This window comes from Mastomys coucha, unplaced genomic scaffold, assembly GCF_008632895.1.
Source record: "Mastomys coucha isolate ucsf_1 unplaced genomic scaffold, UCSF_Mcou_1 pScaffold22, whole genome shotgun sequence".
Taxonomy (NCBI): Eukaryota; Metazoa; Chordata; class Mammalia; order Rodentia; family Muridae; genus Mastomys; species Mastomys coucha.
Genome location: NW_022196905.1, coordinates 131430880 through 131444912, shown reverse-complemented (window position 1 = coordinate 131444912; position 14033 = coordinate 131430880). Strand labels below are relative to the sequence as shown.

Sequence of the window (14033 nt, the reverse complement as noted above, 5' to 3'; positions counted from 1 at the left end):
CCGTTATTTCTGTATCTGTAGGCAGACAAGACCTGGCTCACCAGAGGCTGTACCCAAAACTGTACCTGCAAAGAAGGGGACATTCATTGCCAGAATTTCAAGTGTCCCTTGGGGACTGAATGCAAGGACAGTGTTGATGGCAGCAGTAACTGTGCCAAAATTGGTAAGGAAGGCATGGGAAAACGGAGAGGGTGTGCTCATGGATGGATCTATCTGAAACAAGGGCAAGAAGGAGCTTAGTCTCCTGGGCCTGAGAGGTCAGGATCCTAGGTACCACGGCAGGGAGGCTCTGGGGGCTGCAGCAGGGTCTTGTCTCTGTATTTATCTCCCAGCAGTTGACTTTGGAGACACATTCCTCTTGCTTCCTTCCCTCAGGACTCAGCACACAGTTTGTGCTCATTATATGAATAAACTTGTCATTCTGCCTAGCATAGTTTATCTCCTACTTCCTTAGGCTCTCCCAAGCCCTATGCATTAATCTCACTCCCCTGTACCCCATAGCTCTGAAATGCCCAGCCCACAGCCACCACACCGACTGCCTTCCCTCCTGTATCCCATCCTGCTCCAACATGAATGACCGCTGTGAGAGTGCCAGCCCCAAAAGCCCCTCTACCTGCATAGAAGGTTGCCTCTGCCACGCTGGCTTTGTGTTCAATAAGGACAAGTGTGTACCCAGAACTCAGTGTGGCTGCAAAGACTCCCAGGGTACCCTCATTCCGGTGAGTGGGCTGGGGATCCTTCCTCCTGCCCTCTATCCCGTGAGCCTGGGATGTACAGCACTCTATCATGGGCCCTGGAGGACATGCTCTGTCTCTGAGACACATTCCACCCCATCGATGGAGGATTCTAGAGATCCTCTAAGACAGAGGCCTACTCCCATCTTCTTCCTAGTAGAGTCTGCATAAGCCCGCTACCACTCAACAGCTCTGGACACAGTCTTTTCCCTCTGTTTCCCACCCATATGAAGTTGGTGCAATACATAAGGAACCTTCAGACAGGAGGCTAAGGCTGTCTCCTTATAGCTGGCCCCTTTGTCCTTACTTCCTGCATCCTCCCTGTGGCTTCTGTAGGCGGGTAAGGACTGGATTGCTACAGGCTGTTCCCAGAGATGCACCTGCATGGGAGGACTTGTTCAGTGCCACGACTTTGCGTGCCCCTCAGGAACCGAGTGCCAGGACATCGAGGATGGCAACAGTAACTGTGTTGAAATCAGTAAGGGAGCCATGAGGGGAGGTGGAGAGAGTGTCCCTGTGGAGGAATCGGGGGCAGGGCAAGAAGGAGCTTAGTCCTCTGGGACTAAGAGGTCAGGGACAGGAGGTAACATGGTGGGAAGGAATCCTGGGGACCATGACTACAGTGTGTCCCTTCATGGTGTGTGTTAGTCTCTCAGTGGTCAGCATCCTAGTTCATTTCTGTGACTGTGATAAAACACTGCGACTGCGACAAGAAGCAGCTTGGGGGCTAAGGGCTTCTGGCAGCTCACAGGCTCACAGTTGCAGTACTAGTCTGTCACTGTGGGGAGGTCGAAGTGTCAGAAACTGAGAGTTGTTACACAGACACAGTCGAGAACGATGAGCAATGCAGGCTTAGTAGTACTCGGCCTGCCTTCGCTACTGTATACAGTCCTGGGCCAAACCCAGAGCGTTTGCCATCCACAGTGTACCAGATCTGCCTAGGTCAATTAAAGCGGTCAAGACGGCTTCCCACAGACATTTCCCTCTGACCTTGACAATACTTGACTAAGACTCCCTTCCTAGACGATTCTACATGGCACCAAATTGGAAGTTAAAACTAACCGTGAGAACAATGTCCCATTGGCAGATCCAGCCTTTCTCACTTTCTTCTCTCCGGGTTCCCACACAGACCTTGCCAAACAATCGATTCTCTCTCTGGGTGTCAGTTTCTCATAATGAGTTGAGAAAAACCACTCTTTTTTTTTCCTCTGGGCTTGGCACACAGTTGATGCTCAGTTAATGTTTGCTGAATGAATAACAAAAGAAGGAAACCCCTTGCTTCAGTTAGCCTCTTCTGCCCTGCCTTGTTTCCTTAGTCCTTACATCCTTGGGTGCCCTCTAGACCTCTCCGCTTACCTTGCTTTCCCTCCATTACATAGCTGTGCAGTGCCCGGCCCACAGTCGCTACTCCAACTGCCTCCCACCCTGTCAGCCTTCCTGCTCAGACCCTGATGGCCACTGTGAGGACACCAGCCCCAAAGCCTCCTCGGCCTGCAAGGAGGGCTGTGTCTGTGAACCTGACTATGTGCTGAGTTACGACGACGACAGATGTGTGCTCAGCAGTGAGTGTGGCTGCAAGGACACCCATGGCGTTCTCGTCCAGGTGAGTGGCCGTGAAGAATGGGGTTGGTGATAACTCAGTGTGTGAGGACCTCCGGTCAAGTCCCCATAATCCATTTAAGCTAGGCATGATATTCCGTGTCTATAATCCCAGAGCTCCTACTAAAATACAGGAGGTGCAAGCAGGACAAGAAACCTGCAGGCTAGACATTCTGATGTATGTCATAATGTGAACATCACCAGAACCAAGATGGGAGAGAGAGAATAGACAGACAGAAAGAGAGACAAAGAGACAGAGAGAGAGAGACTGTTTCAGTGCAAGGTGGAATGCAAGAACCAACCCCTAAAAATGTCCTCTGACCTTCAGGAGTATATGTACAGTCACAGACATACTCAAACATAAATGTGTGCTTTTTATTTATTTTTTCTCCTGAGACAGGGTTTCTCTGTGTAGCCCTGGCTGTCCTGGAACTCACTCTGCAAACCAGACAGGCCTCGAACTTAGAAATCTGCCTGCTTCTGCCTCCCAAGTGCTCCACCACTCCCTAACCACTGCCTGGCAAATGTGTGCTTTTTAAAAAGTGGGCTTGGGAGCCATTTTCTCCTTTTCTCTGTCTTGCCACGTGATTTTTCCTGTCTGTATAGCTTGCCCTGCAGCTGAAGGTCGGTCAGTTCTCGGCATATGTTAGGCCAGTGCTGTACTGCTGAGCGACACGCCCATCCCCTTGCTTAGGGGTTCTAGGCAGTTGCTCTCTATCCCTGAACCACATCTTCAGCCCATCTGTAGAGGACTCTAGGCAGGTGCTCTAATACGGAGCCATGCCCCCTGCTACTTATTGGGGATAGTAGTCAAGCTAAGTAAGGTATGCTCACAGCCAGAGTAGCAATTGTTTTAAAAATATTTTCCACACACCGTTGACTGACTCAATAGGCATAGAGCCTGCAGACAGGAATAGCAAACATAAGTCCCTCAGACAGCCGCTACACACAGTGCTGTGGTCCTCTCTTCTGTCCTTGACTTGTTGCTTCTACAGGAGGGCAAGACCTGGGTCTCCAGGGGATGTACCAAGAACTGCATCTGCAAGGAAGGGACTATTCAATGTCACGACTTCGGATGCCCAACAGGGTCCCGTTGCAAGGACAATAAAGAGGGCAACAGTGACTGTGTCATCTACGGTGAGGAAACTGTAGGGGAAGGTTAGGGCTATGTGCTCATGGATGGGGGGAGAATCAGAATAAGGGAAAGAAGGGAATTAGCTCTCTGGGGACATACAGACAGACACGCACACAGACACACAGACACAGAGAGACACAGAGACACACAGAGACAGACACAGAGAGATCCAGAGACACACACAGAGACAGACACAGAGAGACACAGAGAGACACACACAGACAGACACAGAGAGACACAGAGACACACACATAGACACACACTACAACACGACACACACTACACACACAACACACACACACACAGAGTCAATGCTCAGTAAATGTTTGCTGGATAAATAACAAAAGAGGCAGGGGAAACCCCAACTTTTCTTAGTTGTTCTGTCTACCCTGTTTAGTGTGGCTTCTGATTCCTTGGGCCCCCTCTGGTTCTCCACACTAATGCTAATCTTTTTCCACCACAAAGCTCTGCAGTGCCCAGCCCACAGCCTCTACACCGACTGCCTCCCCTCCTGTCTCCCTTCCTGCTCGGACCCAGAGGGCCTCTGTGGGGGCGCCAGCCCTGAAGTTCCCTCCACCTGCACGGAAGGCTGTGTCTGTCAATCTGGCTATGTGCTGCATAAAAACAAATGTATGCTTAGAATGCACTGTGACTGCAAAGACTTCCAGGGCGGCCTCATCCAGGTGAGTAGGCATGGTGACTGAAACGAGGGGTGGGAGCTGGCTCAGTGGAGAAAATGCTCGCTGCACAAATGTGAATACTTGAGTTTGAATCCCCATGGCCCATAGAAGCTGGGCACAGCTGACTGTGATATAGGAGGTGAAGCTAGGAAAAAATCCCAAGAAATGTGGGTACCAACTCTGGTGGTAAACACAAACAAGCTGTGCATAGCAGCACAGAGACAGAGGGAGACAGATGAATCTTATCTTAGTACAAAGTGGAAGGCAAGGACCAACACCTAAGATCTACCCTCAATGTGGATGTACACACACACACACACACACACACACACACACACACACACACACACACAGGGCAGTCTAGTAAGGCTGAATCATGCCCACAGTCCCAGTGGCAATTTTTTTTTTCGAGACAGGGTTACTCTGTGTAGCCCTGGCTGTCCTGGAACTCACTCTGTAGACCAGGCTGGTCTCAAACTCAGAAATCCACCTGCCTCTGCCTCCCAAGTGCTGGGATTACAGGCATACGCCATCACTGCTCGGCTCCCAGTGGCAATTTTAAAAACTTTTTTCATCTGTAGTTGGTTGACTCAATAGATATGAAACCTACAGACACAGAGGGCAAATGTAAGACCCTCGAACAGGAACTTCCAACCAGGGATCCTATGCGGAACTAACCTAGACCCTCTGCACATACACTACAGTTGTGTAGCTGGGTGTTCTTGGGGGACTCCTAACAGTGAGAGCAGGGGCTGTCTCTGACTCTGTTGCCTGCCATGGGGACCCTTTGCCCCTACTGGGTCGCCTTGTCCAGCCTAAAGAGAATAGGACGTGCCCAGTCTTACTGAAACTTGATATTTGATGAACTGCTTGATATCTATCCATGGAGGCTGGCCCTTTTCTGAAGAGAAACGGATATGGGAGTGAGGGTGGTTGGGAAGAGAGGAAGGAGGGGAAACTGTGGTTGGGTAAAATAAATAAAATGAAGAAAAAAAATAAAAGACCCTGGGACAGAACTAAGCTCCTAGAACCGGCCCTTCTGTTCTCTCTTTCCCTTCCTGTGGCTTCTGCAGACCGGCCAGACATGGATCTCTTCCGGGTGTTCCAAGATCTGTGCATGCCAGGGAGGGTTCATTCAGTGCCAAAGTTACAAATGCCCCTCGGGGACCCAGTGCGAGGAGAGCGAAGATGGCAGCAATAACTGTGTCTCCAGCAGTAAGGGAGCCCGTGGGATGGGAGGGACAGAGCCAGCTCATGGCTGCAGGGATCCGAGGCATGGCATGAGCCCTCTTCTCCCTCCACCCCATAGCTGTGAAGTGCCCAGACAACAGCCTTTACACCCACTGCCTTCCCTCCTGTCTACGTTCCTGCTCCAATCCTGACGGCCGCTGTGAGGGCACCAGCCACAAAGCCCCCTCCACCTGCAGGGAGGGCTGTGTCTGTCGACCTGACTACCTGCTCAATAAGGACACGTGTGTGCGCAAAGACCAGTGTGGCTGTAAAGATATCAGGGGTGACGTCATCCCTGTGAGTTGGTGTGGGAAGTGGAGATTGGGGTGGCCACACTCTGCCTTTCTCAGCCTTGGATGCCCCTGTTGGTAAGGCTGGACCTGGAGTAGGAAGGCTGCTAGGGTGCGGACTGGATTTTTTTTTTCCTCTTTAAAGACAAGGACCTATACAGGTCAGGTTGGTCTCACACCGACACTTCCTGAGTGCTGGGCAGACAGGCTGTTCTACTGCCCCTATGTTATACTGCCCCCTAGGTTATGTGGGGCTCAGGGCTCTGTGCAGCATAGACAAGCACCTTACCAATCCAGCAATACTCCCAGCCCTCATAGACTGGAAATCGTGTCAGACAGTCCCCACAGCTGATACACCAAGGTAGAGGTGCACAAAACAGGAAGGACCCTGCTGCCTCATCTCCTCATCTGCAGATGAGTCCACCAGCCCCTCCTGAGCAATGAGAACAAGGTACAAGTCACCCCTGAGGCCCTGCTGCTTGAGAGGAAGGGCAGAAGTGGAAGGCAATGCTGAGCTCTCCAGTGACTTTCACACTGGCCTGAGCAGCTTAAGACCTTTTCTCAAGGTAGCTGGGCGGTGGTGGCTCATGCCTCTAATCCCAGCACTTGGGAGGCAGAGGCAGGCGGATTTCTGAGTTTAAGGCCAGCCAGGTCTACAGAGTGAGTTCTAAGGCAGCCAGGGCTACACAGAGAAACCCTGTCTCAAATAAAACAAAACAAAACAAAACAAAACAAAAAAAAAACAACAACAACAAAAAAAATCAAGACCTTAACTCAACTAAACCTAGCTGAAGGGCCAAGAGCTATGTCTTGAGAAGGGATCCATGGCTTCTGGAGGAAGACAGTTCCTGGGTGTCCATGGCAATGGATGTTCTTGGTTCCAGGACACCCTCAAGATACCCAGACACAAAGATGTTCAAGCCTTTGTATAAAATGACGGATGTAGTAGTCCTGGGAGTGCAGCATAGTGGGTAGCTCACAGAGAGTCCTGGGTCCCATCCCCAGCACCACATAGAGCAGGTGTGGTGGTGCACACCCGTCATCCTAGTGCCAGGAAGGGAACAGAAGGATCAGAAGTGCGAAACCCTCTCTGACTACATAGGCAATTAACTAGAGGTCAGCCTGGCCTAGAAGAGACTCCGTTTCAAAAAATAAGAAGGAATGTGAAGGCCGCCTGCATCTGTTACCCCTGGGTTGCAGGGTTGTTTGGGGTGATGTGGCTGGCTAGGTGTGTATGTCCTTCCTCCGTCGCCACTCCATGTGTCTCTCCAAAGCTGCCCACTTGGTTGAGAAGCACTGCTTTTTGGTCTAGGGTATACTGTAGCTGGGCTTTCCTGCTAAGAACCTCAAAGCAGGTTCTTTAATCACACAAACAGAACCGGACAGACATCAGTCAGGAATTGTTTGCCTCACAAGCGTGAGGGCATCAGCTTAATTCCTAGAACCCCTGTAGAAAAAGCAGCAGATGAATGCATATTCCACAAAGCCCTTTGACTCCAGAAACCCACATAGTGGTAGACAAAATAGACTCCTGAAGGAGATGTCCTCTGCCTTCCACACACATGTTGTGGCATCCACATGCACAAAATAAATGTGTGGGCCTTTTCTTTTTTTGTAAAGTCAGGTGTAGTAGTATTTACTTGTAATCCCAGAATAAAAGAAATGGCTACCAGCAGACCCTTAAGGTTTACCGGCCTTTCAACCCAGCCTCAAAACGTAATGAGAGACCCTGCCTCAAGGAACAAGAAGTAACTCCTGGGGAATAAGCTTGCCCTTTGGCCTCCACAACATGCATATATATGAAAATACACACACATGAACACATGCACACATACATCCACCATACTATATCATCCATAGTACTTGTATGTCTTCCTATATGTTTTAAATAATTCTACATGAATTATAATGACTAAGACTATGTGAATCTTATACAAATAGTTCTACTATATTATTTGGGAGAGTGATGACATAAAATACAGATAGGCTTTTCTTTCTGGAACCTAGGGCCTAATCCATGCTAGGTACTAACTTTACCACTGAGCCCCCACACTGGGAGATTCTAGCAATTGGTCTACCACTGAGCCACGCCTCCAGCACCTCACTGGGGGATTCTAGGCAGAAGCTCTACCATTGAACCACGCCCCAGCCCTCACTGCAGGATTCTAGGCAGGGGCTCTACCACTGAGCCACGCCTCCAGCCCCTCACTGGGGGATTCTAGGCAGAAGCTCTACCATTGAGCCACACTCCACCCCTCACTGCAGGATTCTAGGCAGGGGCTCTACCACTGAGCCACGCCTCCACCCTTCCCTGGGGGATTCTAGGCAGGGGTTCTACCACTGAGCCACACCTAGAATCTAGGTGAAAAGTTTTTCAAGTATTTTCCTCCAATAGTTGGTTGACTTAATGAAGTTGGGACCTGTAGGAAGAGAGAGCGAATGCAAACCATTCACGCAGAAAGCTAAGCCTTCTCTTTAGACTCGCCATCTCTGTCCTCGCTTCTGCAGGAAGGCAAGACCTGGATCTCCAGTGGCTGCACCCAGAGCTGTGCCTGCACTGACGGGGTCATCCAGTGCCAGAATTTCGTCTGCCCGTCAGGGTCCCACTGCCAGCACAACGAGGATGGCAGCAGTGACTGTGCCGCCAACAGTAAGGGAGCCATGGGGGCGGGAAGGTGGAAAGGGTGCCCCATAGCTGAAAGAGTCAGAGGCAGGGTCGGGATGAGGGTGATCAGAAGAACCCCAGTAGGGAAGATTCTGAAAGACCAATAACAGGGCTGAGGTCCCTTTCAATGATTACACCTCTTGACAGAACTGGAAAAATGTACCATCTTTGGGGACCCCTATTACTTCACGTTTGATGGCGTCACTTACCGCTTCCTGGGTCGTATGAACTACTATCTCATAAAGACTGTGGACAAGCTCCCAAAAGGGATTGAGCCCCTGACCCTGGAGGGGCGCAACAAGATATCCCCCAAAGGGAGCTCAGCCTTGTGTGAAGTGACCACCATCGTCTATGGCTATAAAATCCAGCTCCAAGAAGACCTGGTGGTGTTGGTGAGTAAGAGGCAGGAGCAGGCTTGAAAGAACCTAAGGAGACTACTGTAGGCCACCTAGTACCCCTCTGTCAGGAAGTGTGTCGGAAGCCAGAGTTGGCCTAACTTCATGGAGAAAGGTGGCACAGAACAGTGGGACTAAGCACAAGGCTGAGAGGGATGAGAGGAGAGTTAAAAGATGGGGGAGGGGTGACGCACGTGTGAAAATGGAGCTGGGCCACCCACAGTGCTGATTTAAGAAACAACTTTCTTTGGCACTTATTTAGTATTTACGTGTTTGTTTGGTTACCTGTGTATGTGTGTGTGTGTCTCTGTGAATATATGTCATACGTGGATGAATACCCACAGAGACCAGCAGAAAGTGTCATACACTCTGCAGCTAAGCTTATAGATAGTTGTGAGCATCCCCACAAGGATTCTGGGAAACAAATGCAGGTCCTCTAGAGGAACAGCAAACACTGTTAACTAATGACTCATCTCTCTAGCACCTACACTAGCTTATATCACATGTGTATACGAATGGGCACGCGTGTGCTGTGGTGCCTGTGTAGGGGTCAGAGGACTACTCGGAGGAGCCAGTACTCTCCTTGTACCACGTGGGTCCTGGAAATCCGACTCAGGCCCTCTGCGTTAGTGACAAGAACCTCTACCCACTGAGCCATCTTTTGATTTTGCAAAGAAGGAACTGGGGTACAAGAGGGCGGTCTCGGCCGGGCGGTGGTGGCACACGCCTTTAATCCTAGCCCTTGGGAGGCAGAGGCAGGCGGATTTCTGAGTTCGAGGCCAGCCTGGTCTACAGAGTGAGTTCCAGGACAGACAACCAGGACTACACAGAGAAACCCTGTCTCGAAAAACAAACAAAAAAACAAAACCAAAAAACAAAAACAAAACAAAAAAAGGGCTGTCTCTAGCGCTGGGTTAGTGAAGACTCTGGAATAACAGCGTGAGTTGGGCAAAGGGAGGTGCGGAGAGGAACAACAGAAGGTGTGGCCCACCGAGCATGCGCTGCAGCCTCAGTCTTCCCTTTTAAGGTCAACAATGAAAAGGTGGCGATCCCCTACAGTCTAAACGAGCACCTGTGGGTCATCTTTCGCGCTCAGCGGCTGCTTCTCATCACTGACTTTGAAATGGTGGTGGACTTTGATGGGAAGCACACTGCAGGTATTGGACAGGGACACAGGCTGCAGAGGACTCTCTGTGCCAGCGGTACTGGCTCGAACCTGCAGTCCCCACCCTTAGGAACGGAGGCAGGAGGATCTTCCATGCCAGCCAGGGCTCATAGCCTGTCTCAAAGAAACCTAGTCAAACCCAAACCAAAAAGAAAAAAAAAAGAGTGTGCAGGGTGTTGTGGAGCACATGAAATCTTAGCAGTTAGGAGACAGATAAAGGAGTATCAGGAACTTGAGCTAGCCTCAGCTGCATAGATGGTTTTAGTCCAGCTTGGGTTATATGAGACCGTGTCTCAAAATGAAAACAGAAACCAACCAACCAAACCAACAGCAATTTAAAAATGAAAATTAAGACAATCAAACCAATAACCCCAGAAAACAGGAGTTCCGTTTCTGGGATGGAAGAGGGAGAGGTTCAGCTCAGACAGACAGGTCATGGGAAGAAGTTCTACCTGGGAACAGAGCCCTGAGCTTGACAGGGCCACTCAGTATGACAGGAGGACAGAGCTGAGCTCACTACAGGGGACCTCCTCCTCCCTGCAGTGATCTCCTTGCCTACCACATACCGTGGACTGATACGGGGCCTGTGTGGAAACTATGACAAGGACCAAGCCAATGAATTCATGTTGCCCAGTGGAGAGGTCACCTCAGATGTCCATGTCTTTGGCAACAGTTGGGAGGTGAAGTTGAAGCATGCCTTCTTCCGATTCCCAAGGTGAGGGCTGGGTATCAGGGAGACGAGCAAGACTCTTTCATTGGAGATGTAGAGGATTGAACATTGGATCCCATGCATGCAACCACTGAGCCACACTCATCACCCATTACTGGGAATTAAAGTACTCATTACTGAGCAATGCCCCCAGCCCCTCACTGGGGGATTCTAGGCAGGTGCTCTTCCACGGAGCCACGCCCCAGCCCCTCCCTGGGGGATTTCCTTTAGGTAATCTCCCTCTGGGCTGAATATCTCCTAGTCTCTTTTCCATTGCTTTTGCCCTCTGGTCCTCAGCACAGAGGCCCCTTCTGTCACTTGGTCTATTTACTGGCCATTGGGAATAGCTGCTCATTGGAAATATCCATGATGCCCTTGTCCTTCCCTCTACCTTCCCCTAGGAAGGTTCTTTCTCCCTCCTGAGTCTCACGCAGCCCCTTGCCATCCCTACTTCAGGGCCATACCAGAAAAGGGAAGAGCCAAAGAGCCTGACCTTCTCCAATCAGAATGCAGCCCAGAGCACACCGCGCTCATCAGCAGCACCCAGGCCTGTAGGGTGCTTGTGGATCCGCAGGGCCCCTTTGCTGCATGTCACCAGATTATAGCCCCAGAACCCTTCGAACAGTGAGTCACAGACCCAGTACTTACAAGAAAGGTCCGGATTCCTGGTGCGGTTTTCTCTTCTGACCCCCTGTAGCTCTGCTGGCTTGGTTCTTTTCTCTTGTGACCTCGTTTCCTACTGACTCCTGCATTCTGTCTGCTGTCTTTCTGCCATCAAATGCCTTATCCCACCCCCAGCTGGACCTCTAGCCCACCGACTTTCTGTGTGAGGTGCCAGGCTTTTTCACTATTTTTTAAATCTGTTTTATTCTCATTTATTTGGGTCTCATGTAGCCCCAATACATATCTAAAGATGACCTTGAACTTCTGATTTTTCTGCCTCCACTTCCCAAGTGCTGAGATTATAGGTGAGCACCACCATGCCTGGTTTATGTGGTTCAGGGGATGAAATCCAGAGCTTCATGAATACTAAGCAAATACTCTGCCCACTAAGCTGCGTCTCTATCTTGCTTGCTTTTATGTATGTATGTATGTATGTATGTATGTATGTATCCATCCAGGGAGATTTGGATTTGTGTGTGTGGGGGGGATGTTTGTTCATATACATACCATGTACATTTACATAGGTCACAGATCAACTTTCAATGTCCTTCCAGAGCCACCCACCTTGGTTTTTATCTTTTGCTTTCTTTCCTTTTATGTGAGTGTGGATGTGGATATATGTGTTACCAGGGGACCAGAGTTGAAAGTCGAGCATCCCGCCCTGTCATGCTCTGCCTTATTCCATTGAGACTGAACCTCTCTCACTGAACCTGGAGCTCACTATTTTCTGGCCAGGCTGTGGGAGATTGAGCCTCATTGATCCTTCCGTCTTCACTGCCCACAGAACAGGAGTTCTAGGCATGGGGGGGGGATTCGAACCCAGATCCTCATCTTGAACAGCAGGTGCTTTCACCCAGTGAGCATCTCTTCAGCTTCTACTGCTGGGAACCTTCCTGGCGTCACAGGGTTTTCTGAGGAAGCAGTGATGGAGGCACTGGCAGTTGTGTTGGCAAAAGTACCTTATTTTGCTACATTTTTTTTCTTTCTTTAACTCTTTGCTGTTTTAGGGTATAATGCAGCTAGCTGATTTCCAGTGATTAACTCCCGATGTTCAGCAGCAGGGCATTAAGGAAAAAAGGCTTAATTGCTAGGGCTCTTTTCTTTCTGGTTCAGGAACCCCTCATGGCCAGGCAAGAGGCTTGGAGTTTGTTTTCTCTTTCTGAGCCAGAGAGAAAAGAAGAGGAAGAGAGAGAGAGTCAGCCAGGCAGAAAAAAACCCACACTCTGGACGTACAGGAAACAACTACACTCCAGTGTGTATTATTGCTTTTAGCCTTGTATAGCTTTTAGACAGAAAGTTCTCTGTGTAAGAAAGAATTACCTACCCCATAGATAAAATGTTACAGAAAAGGGCAGTTACAGAAGGATGCCAATAGTGAGTTCAAAGCAGCATTTCATCCTATAAGCTCATTGTAAGTTCAGAGCAACAGTTTCACACGGCCTTGCTTTATCATAGTGCACACCCATGGCATCATCCTTGGACCTGACCTAGAATGAATGTTTTTCCTTGATCACAAATATGTTCCAAACCTATTTCTCTTCCTCGTATAATTGTGAAAGCTCATTGTATTCCTCATTATGCAGTCTTTACTTAGTACTCTATGAGGAGGGGGGCACATCTTATTCTTGATTCTAACTTACGTCTTTCTGGCAAAACAATTAAAACCATCTCCTGAAACTTTTTTCTTAAAAATATTTGAATCAAACTAGAAATTCTATAGAGTCACTAATACATCTAAACAATACTAGTTTATGAAATTCCATCATCATGTTGATCTGCAGGAGATTTGCTCAATAAAGTAGGTGGATGCTATGTAATGACATTAGGCTATGTCACTAGCATACGTAATAATGACAGGAAAGGCAGATCAGCAGCAGGAAGTGATCCTGGGATGACGTCTCTGAGGACCCTGCATCCTAGAGCTCACCCATCACAGCCATGTAAAATGGTGGCCATCTCCAGAAAACTCAGTTGCATGCCTTAGTCTTTCCTAGGTGACTTCTGACATTCTACCTTGTTTTCTGGCTCAAACCCAGGGCTTATTGATTAGGCTAAGCTGGTTGGCTGGGCCCTCAGGGGCCCTCTTGTCTCCCTTTCCCAGCACTGAGACTACATCACCACACCCTGCTTGTTCTTGACCTGTATACCGATAATCAAACAGGTCTCCATTCTTGCAAGGCAAGCACTCTGTCAGCGGAGCCATCTCCCCAGCTCCCAGCCTCTCTCTCACCCCTGGGCCCTTTTTCAGCAAGGCTGGATCTCTTTGGCTCCCCTCTCTAACAACACACCGATTCCACTCATCCCCTTCTACCCCAGGCGCTGTGTGTCAGATATGTGCACTGGCTGGAAGACCAAAGAAGAAGAGGAACTTCGATGTCGTATCCTCAGTGGCTATGCCATCATTTGCCAGGAGGCAGGTGCCAACATGACTGGTTGGCGGGACCATACACACTGTGGTGAGACTCAGTCCCTGCTCAGCGACTGGTCTGACTCCTTAGCCACTGTACCCCATCTCAATTCCGCTGCCGCTGCCGCTGCCGCTGCTGCTGTCCCCACCGCTGCTGCCCTCAGCACGGGCCATCTGGCCTTGGCCTTGGTTCTTCCCCAGGTTCAAGGCAGCACGTGATTCCAAACGGACCCCTCTTCCGCCCACTTCTCCGCTGTCCAATCCCATTCCTCCTCCCCTCTGCCTCATATTTTTGTTGCGTTTTCTCTTCAATATTTGTACGTGTGTGTGTGTGTGTGTGTGTGTGTGTGTGTGTGTGTGT

At 49.7% G+C, this 14033-nt stretch overlaps 1 protein-coding gene across 9 annotated transcripts in view; it reads left to right on the top strand.

Moving 5' to 3' along the window:
- Window positions 1-14033, top strand: part of Zan (zonadhesin) — a 100246-nt gene that overhangs the window by 81039 nt on the left and 5174 nt on the right. For 8 of the 9 annotated variants that reach the window (XR_004109638.1, XM_031338346.1, XM_031338351.1 and 5 more), the window contains 14 exons: window positions 22-163; window positions 502-719; window positions 1071-1212; window positions 2114-2337; window positions 3329-3470; window positions 3934-4151; window positions 5222-5363; window positions 5458-5675; window positions 8177-8318; window positions 8481-8725; window positions 9756-9885; window positions 10437-10608; window positions 11059-11226; window positions 13582-13721. Coding sequence is in view for 8 of the 9 variants with exons in the window: in XM_031338346.1 (XP_031194206.1) it covers window positions 22-163; window positions 502-719; window positions 1071-1212; window positions 2114-2337; window positions 3329-3470; window positions 3934-4151; window positions 5222-5363; window positions 5458-5675; window positions 8177-8318; window positions 8481-8725; window positions 9756-9885; window positions 10437-10608; window positions 11059-11226; window positions 13582-13721 (2443 nt within the window). In the remaining variant the exon portion in view is untranslated. The remainder of the gene's footprint in view (window positions 1-21; window positions 164-501; window positions 720-1070; window positions 1213-2113; window positions 2338-3328; window positions 3471-3933; window positions 4152-5221; window positions 5364-5457; window positions 5676-8176; window positions 8319-8480; window positions 8726-9755; window positions 9886-10436; window positions 10609-11058; window positions 11227-13581; window positions 13722-14033) is intronic. The other variant, XM_031338350.1, reaches the window with a different exon arrangement.